This window comes from Corylus avellana, chromosome ca2 (assembly GCF_901000735.1).
Source record: "Corylus avellana chromosome ca2, CavTom2PMs-1.0".
Lineage (NCBI taxonomy): Eukaryota > Viridiplantae > Streptophyta > Magnoliopsida > Fagales > Betulaceae > Corylus > Corylus avellana.
In genome coordinates this window covers 38,456,966-38,464,444 of record NC_081542.1, presented here as the reverse complement: position 1 = coordinate 38,464,444, position 7,479 = coordinate 38,456,966, and the positions used below count along the sequence as shown (strand labels likewise).

General features: G+C 39.1%; 1 protein-coding gene across 1 annotated transcript; it reads left to right on the top strand.

The window, feature by feature from the left end:
- Positions 1-224: 224 nt before the first annotated feature.
- On the top strand, positions 225-5,041 carry LOC132171570 (shaggy-related protein kinase eta). Its single transcript, XM_059582930.1, has 12 exons — positions 225-424; positions 1,454-1,543; positions 1,711-1,770; positions 1,858-2,130; positions 2,206-2,280; positions 2,437-2,493; positions 2,717-2,857; positions 2,968-3,018; positions 3,096-3,191; positions 3,442-3,525; positions 3,786-3,887; positions 4,425-5,041. Exons 1-12 carry the CDS (start codon positions 410-412, stop codon positions 4,518-4,520), a joined length of 1,140 nt encoding a protein of 379 aa, XP_059438913.1. The 5' UTR covers positions 225-409; the 3' UTR covers positions 4,521-5,041.
- Positions 5,042-7,479: the final 2,438 nt, after the last annotated feature.

Sequence of the window (7,479 nt, the reverse complement as noted above, 5' to 3'; positions counted from 1 at the left end):
TAGCAATTTCAGTTTTGGTTCAATATTATATATATATATATAATACATAACTTTTTATTCCTGGGGAAATAATGTTTTGCTTTGTGTTCTATTTTTTCATCTTTACAGGGAAAAAGGACCGAAATTCAAAGTCCAATCATGTGGCCGTCGGCAAAGAGTCCAAAATTCAAAGTCCAATCTCGTAAATTCCACAAAGAGTGGGGGCCTTTCCCCAGCATCAAAGAGAGAGAGAGAGAGAGAGCCAAGAGGACGGAAAGTTTAGAGAGCGAAAGTGGAGAAAAAAGCAGGTGGGAATCACATGGGCTTGTTGTTGTCTCTCGCTGCCTCCGCACCATGATCTTCTTCTTCATCAGCATCATCGTCGTCACCCACTGATTCTACCACAAGATTCCCCATCCACCGCCCCACCATGGCTGACGATAAGGTACTCACCACCACCTTTCACATTTTCTCTCCTCATCGTTTGGTTGCTGAGAAAAACGAAGGAAAATCCGGGTAGTTGTTGGTAGCAGCGTTCGAGTGGGAAATGTGGGATCCAGGTTCTGGGTTTTCTTTTTTCATTTGTTTCCTTTTCTTTTTTTCTTTTTCTTTTTTTCTTTTGATTGCGGCTGGTCTTGATCGGTGAGCTGTAGGGAGATTCTGGGGAGAGATCTTTGCTTGATTTGATTTTTCTTTTGTTGATCTGAGATCGATGCTGGGGTTTTGGATGACCAGATCTTCTCTCTTATGCTTCTAGTTTCTGAGAAGGGTCTGGTTCTAGGTTTTTGCACGGCTCTCTGATCTCTAGCGTTAAGAAGTTTTTGGCTTTTACTTAATTATCCTGTTTTTGGAGCTTAATCGTGCCGATTTAGGTAAATTTTCCTTTGGATCACAGTTGGTAGCGGTTGTATTAGTTTGGGTTTGATAAACATTGGGTTCTCTGAACAATCTGGGTTTGATTTAGAGGTTCAATTACGGTTTTCCGTCAGATCAAGCTTGCTTCCTTCATGCCTCGGTTTCTTACTAGATTTTCTAGCATTTTTCTTAGTTTACTTAGTGGGTTGCCCTTGCTTTTTGTTAAGATTGTTTCATGGGGTTAACGGGTTCGATCTCCTTCTATTATTATGCAAAATCTTCGTGCTTTGAAGCATTTTGGCTTCGCTACCTGTTTCCTGAGCTTTTTTTTTTTGTTCCCTTACCTGCTCTTCTCATGGTATTTTTGAGGACTTCATTTCTAGTAGTCTAAGCTAGTAATATGCTCTGAAAAATATCGTACTCATGTGAGTTCCTTTGGCTGGTGTGATAAGGGAGATTCTATCATGGTGTTGGCCATGGTACCTGCTAATTTGTGAATTCAACTATACACAGTTTCCCAGTGCTTGCTGGAAAGTAAATCACTAGAAAATATTGTTTAGACCCGTTTGAAAGTTTCGTTCCTTTAATCTTTCAAGACTTGATGTGGTATATTTCGCAGGAAATTTCTGGGCCTGTTGTTGATGGAAATGATCCAACGGGTCACATCATTTCCACGACGATTGGAGGAAAAAATGGAGAACCGAAGCAGGTAAGCGTTCTAGAAAGCATCTCTATGTGTTGCACTCCTTTCATTTCCCCTTTAAAGTTTGTGCTTTTAATGAATTTTGAACAATTTTGGAGATTTAGATGGCTTTGTATTGACCAGATTCACCTACATGTGAAATTAATGCCTTTTTGGTGTAATTGTCCTTGCAGACCATCAGTTACATGGCAGAACGGGTTGTGGGGACGGGATCATTTGGAATTGTTTTTCAGGTATGCCATTGTAATCGTTGCATTTCTACCCATCTTGATTCCTTTCTATCTATCATGTCATTATCCTGATATTTTTCTTTTTCTTAGGCAAAATGCTTGGAAACTGGTGAGACCGTAGCTATAAAGAAGGTTTTGCAGGACAGAAGATATAAGAATCGTGAACTGCAGCTCATGCGTGTGATGGATCATCCAAATGTGATCTCTTTGAAGCATTGCTTCTTTTCCACGACTAGTAAAAATGAACTTTTTCTCAACCTAGTTATGGAATATGTACCTGAGACCATGTATCGGGTCTTGAAGCATTACAGCAATGCAAATCAGAGAATGCCACTCATCTACGTGAAACTTTACATGTACCAGGTATACATGATGCTTTCTTATGTTGTTGGCTAATCACATATTCTTTTCTGATATTAACTGGGAAACGCCTTCCAGATCTTTAGGGGGCTGGCTTACATACATACTGTTCCTGGAGTTTGCCATAGGGATTTGAAGCCTCAAAATCTTTTGGTATGCTCTTCCCTGGTTGTAAACTGAAAATAAAAGTTTGATGTTACTTGTTAAAAGAAAAAAAAAAGGATAAAATGTTGTAACTTTGACTCATTAAGAAGAATAAAAAATGCAATGTTGTGACTTTTTTTACTAACTATTCTCAACTCTCTACAGGTTGATCCTCTCACTCATCAGGTTAAGCTTTGTGATTTCGGAAGTGCAAAAGTGCTGGTATGTTGACCTCTTATTCTTAAATTTTTTCGTAAGTTTCCTCTGGTTCAAGTGGATTTGTGCCTTTAAGCTTCCTGCTTAGCTAACTTCTGGCTGTTTTGATTTGGAAGACACATTTATTTGTGACTGTTTATGATTCTATGTTAGCAAATATGATACTTTTCTTTCATCTGTTTTCTAATATATATTCTCTGCCATTCACCATAAATTTAATTTTGGTCAGATCAAAGGTGAAGCAAACATATCATACATATGCTCGCGATTCTATCGGGCTCCCGAACTTATATTTGGTGCCACAGAATATACAACATCAATTGATATCTGGTCAGCTGGTTGTGTCCTAGCGGAGCTTCTTCTAGGGCAGGTTAGCATTTTTAACAAATTTGACTTTCCAGCAGTCTCTGCAAGGAAAGTTTTTCTCCACTGTGAGTATGTTTTATCTGATCTAATTTTGTTTTTTTATAATTTTTGTAGCCATTGTTTCCTGGAGAAAATGCGGTGGACCAGCTTGTAGAAATTATCAAGGTTTGATTTGGTCTTGGATGCTTGAATGCATGCAATTCTTGTGACTATGTGTCAACGTCTTATGTTTTATCATACAGGTTCTTGGTACACCAACTCGTGAAGAAATTCGTTGTATGAATCCAAATTATACCGATTTTAGGTTTCCACAGATAAAAGCACATCCTTGGCACAAGGTCTACACTTTATTTCCTTTTAAATTAATTGAATTGTCACAAAATTAAGTTCATAAGGAGAGGCATCATCTGTTGCATGTTAAGACTTTTTTAGTGAGCATATGTCCATTCTTGTGTGATATGCACCCTTCCGATGTAATTTCATCTGACTTAATGATGCAAACATTAACTTGATTATTCTAATACCATTGTTGGTCCTCTAACAAACTTTTGAGTATATACTATCTCACTTTTAAGTTTCTTGATTTAGGTTTTCCATAAAAGGATGCCTCCAGAAGCAATTGATCTGGCTTCGAGACTGCTGCAATACTCACCTAGTCTTCGCTGTACAGCGGTGAGTTCATGTCTGCTATTATTTTTATATGGATATATGACTACATCTAGCTTTTGGTGTAGCCAATACTCATGAGATGTTAGTCTTGGTCAATGCCAATGGATTATTTGGTGTCAAGAGTTTTACTTTTGTGTTTTATTTATTTATTTATTTTTATGTAAATGTATGGATATGTTTATATGGGTATTTTCTTTTATATAGATGATTGTGTGCGTCTGATTGCTTTCCTTTTTGACTGGGAGTTTGTTTTGTTATCACAGCTAGAAGCGTGTGCTCACCCTTTCTTTGATGAACTCCGAGAACCCAATGCTCGCCTACCAAATGGTCGCCCATTGCCACCCCTTTTTAATTTTAAACAGGAAGTAAGTCTTCTAACATTACTTATTTGTACTGTATATGCTTAGCCATTAGTGATTGGAATCAAAATTATACTTCAGTATGCATTTTTTAATTGTGAAATACTGAGATACCAATAGTTAATATTTGTTTACTTTTATGTGTCAAAATCTTGGGAGAAATCCATTCCTTGTAAGTGCCTGTTAATGCATGGATATGGCACTATTTTTTAGGTTGTTAGCCACTCATGATTTCTGTAATGCTAGCCATCCCTATTCATTCTGTGTGGGGAATGAGAGTGCTGGGGATGTTTGGAGAGGAAGTGTTGGTTGGTAGTTATTATCAACCGACCCAGTTGCAAGCAAGTCTGTCTTATTGTTCATGATTCTTTATTCCCCTTAAGAAGGTTTCTACATGTTGTAGACATCATTTATAAATGGTTGCAAAAATAGCTTAAATGTGCCTGTGTTGGGTGATTGGGTGAATGTTCTGCAACTATTCAGTTTGATATGTTCCATTTGTAACCCGATTGTTTACTCGAGATTTTCCTGTGGTGGTTACAGATGTCAGGGGCTTCACCAGAGCTTGTTAATAGGTTGATTCCAGAGCACGTGAAACGCCAAATGGGTTTAAATTTCTTGCATCCAGCAGGCACTTAAGTGTGGAAAGTTATGTGGGAATGTTTGTCTTCCAGTTGATGTGTGACACAAGGAGTTACTATCTTTGTGTTAGAATCCCGATGCCTTGCAGCCTGAGCAGTATCACTTCTTGCTGTTGCTTCACCCAGATGCATAGAGACTCAAGTGGCTGGATAGCTGCGGTTGCTTGATGAGTTCCTTAATACGGTTTCCTCCCTATCCCTCCTGAAACTCTCTCTTTACAAGCCTCCTTTCTTAAGACACCTTTTTGTTTTTGTACATGTTTGATAGTTAAGATAGCTGGAGATGTACTGATCAGAAAGCTGCTAGCAGAGGAAAAGCTAGGGGAAAGTGTATTTATAGCTAGGAAGAAAGCCCCAAATAGAATGGCTGAACAAAAAGGGGGGGCGATCTTGTTGCTTGTTGGGTATGATTTACGTGCATGTTGTTTTCCTTTTACTTCTTTGGTGATTGACTTGTATTTGCAGACAAATTTGTTACCAACTATTTGTGCGAATTAAAATGCTATTGTTCTGTGTTTAGTACACGCTACGAATTTAGCTTAGGTGCCGTAAAAAAAATCTACAAACACGTCTTTTGTAGTTTTTTTAACGGTTCAGATCTAAACATTATTTGTGTCTTTCCCAATCACAAAGCAACCAAAACATTAGGGCCTACTGAGCTTGTTATAGCACCCCCACTTTCTCCATCTTACTTAGCTAAATCCAAGAACAGTTGAACGTTTACGTTTATATTTTTCTTCCTTTAGGACAGCATCCCATGTGCTTCTATTGGCTTATTCCTGTGGAATAATATTCGGCAGGACCAACTTTTCTCATCAATGACTCCGTTATCTGCTCAGATAAAATGTAAAAAGTTATAGACGGTTGCATTTTTCTCTTCTTTTTGAATGCCATACCATAGCAACCGCTAATTTAACTTTTATTTTTTTTATTTTTTTTTTCCAATGAATAAGAAATTTATTAAGAGTCAAACTCAAAAGAATACAACAAATTGGGTCTCACCATAGTCCATTACAAATTGCAGAGAGCCCAACAAGACAGGAATGATCAACTGTCACAAATATTGTCAGACCTCCTAAGAGCATTAGCAGCAACTCTCCAATATTTTTTTTCCCAAGTTTAAGGATCCAAACTACTATTTTCCCTTAACCATTCTCTAGATGAGTACTGTTTTAGATTTCATCTGTTTTTCTTCTTTGATTCATAACTGGATTTTTTCTCCTTTGATTTTGTCATTTTCTCCGATTTTGTCCGTCTACGATTTCGTTTTCGTTTGTGATTTTGCCTGTTTGCGATTTCATTCGTCTACAACCATTCATCTCTCATTTTTGTCTCCGATTTCTTCCCCTCATTCTTTTATCTGATCTTGAGAAGACCTTTTTTTTGTCTCTCGTTTTCTTACCTACTAAACAGCAACAAAGATTGTGTTGATGGCTAATTTTTATAAATCATTTTTGCAGTTTGTGGTGGTGATTTTGCTGCTCGTTTTGGTGTGGTGCGAGAGAGAGATAGAGAAAGAGAGGAGAGAGAGAGACGTGAGGAGAGAGAATACAGATGTTTTTATTTTTATGAATATAATAATCTATTGGGTTGTTAAAGCGTTTCCCAATGTATTGGGAAACACGGTAAAAACCTAATGGTGTAGGTTATATTTAAGAAAGTCTATGTGGATGCTTTTTTGTGGTTTTTAACAGATTTTCCCTAAACATAGGGAATGAAATGAGTTCTAGGGAGTCTGTTGCTAGTGCTCGAAGATCCCATCAAGCATCTATTAAGAAAGGAAGCTAGAAATCGAGCAAAGAGTTTTTTTAACTATGACTCCTACAATTTCAATGATCTAGGTTGCTCTTTGAAAATAAATGGTCTGAATTGAACCACACGAGCCTTAAAAAATACAAATAAATAAAGTAATTAAAAAGATGTCAGACTACTCATTGGGGGCACAGTGTGTGCAACTACACCCGAGAGTTTAGGGGATGGCTGTCTACTCCCTCACTCCTATGGGGTAGTCGACCACCCTTGTGGGAGTTGGGGTGGTGGTATGATCACCCAAACTACCCTCTTGGGTTGACTTAGGGGTGGGCAAAAACCCGCCCAACCCGCCTCGCCCCGAGCGGGTTTTATGTATATTTTTGCGGGTTCAGGTAGGATCTCTCCAACCCGTGCAGGGCGGGGCAGATTGCGAGTATAGAGATTTATTTCCTGCAGGTACCCGCCCCACCCCGATCCTACCCGCCCAAGTATAAAACTAAAAAAACCCTAATCCTAAGTTCCTAACTCTATCTCTCTCTATTATGTCTCTAACTTTCAGCCGCCGTCTCTCCCTCTCTTTCTCTCTGTCTCTTGCTCTCTCTCTGTCTCTCTCTGTGTCGCTCTTGCTCGCTTTATCTAGTATGTTGTTTCTCTATCTCTAGTCTTGTCTGCGCCGCCGCTCCACCTCAAATCACGGGCTGTTGCGCCGCTCCCACCTCTACTCCACAGACCACGATCCAGGTTTTTCTCTCTCTCTCTCTAGACCTCTTTCATGAATGGGAACCAAGAGATATCTTTTATCATTAAGATCTAATCATTATTTGGTTTTCTATTTCATTGTTTATAGGTATGATGTTGGGTTGTGTTTGTTTGTTTCTTGGTATACTAATGTAGGGTTTGTTTGAAAATGGAGGACAAGAAACCTACAGAAGAGACGAAAATGGAAGAGAAGAACCTAACCTGCACAACCCGCATCGATCCACCCCGCCCTGCACAACCCGAACCCGCGCGGATATTGTTAATTTTGCTCGGGTGACGGGTTGAAAAATCCAAAACCCGCAGGGTGCGGGGCGGGTGGGAAAAAGGCCGATACCTGCCCTGCCCTGACCCGTGCCCACCCCTAGGTTGACTAACCACCCTTTCAAAGAGTTAAACAGTGGTCGACCACTCTTAAAGAGGTGACCAATCACTTTAAGGGATGGTCC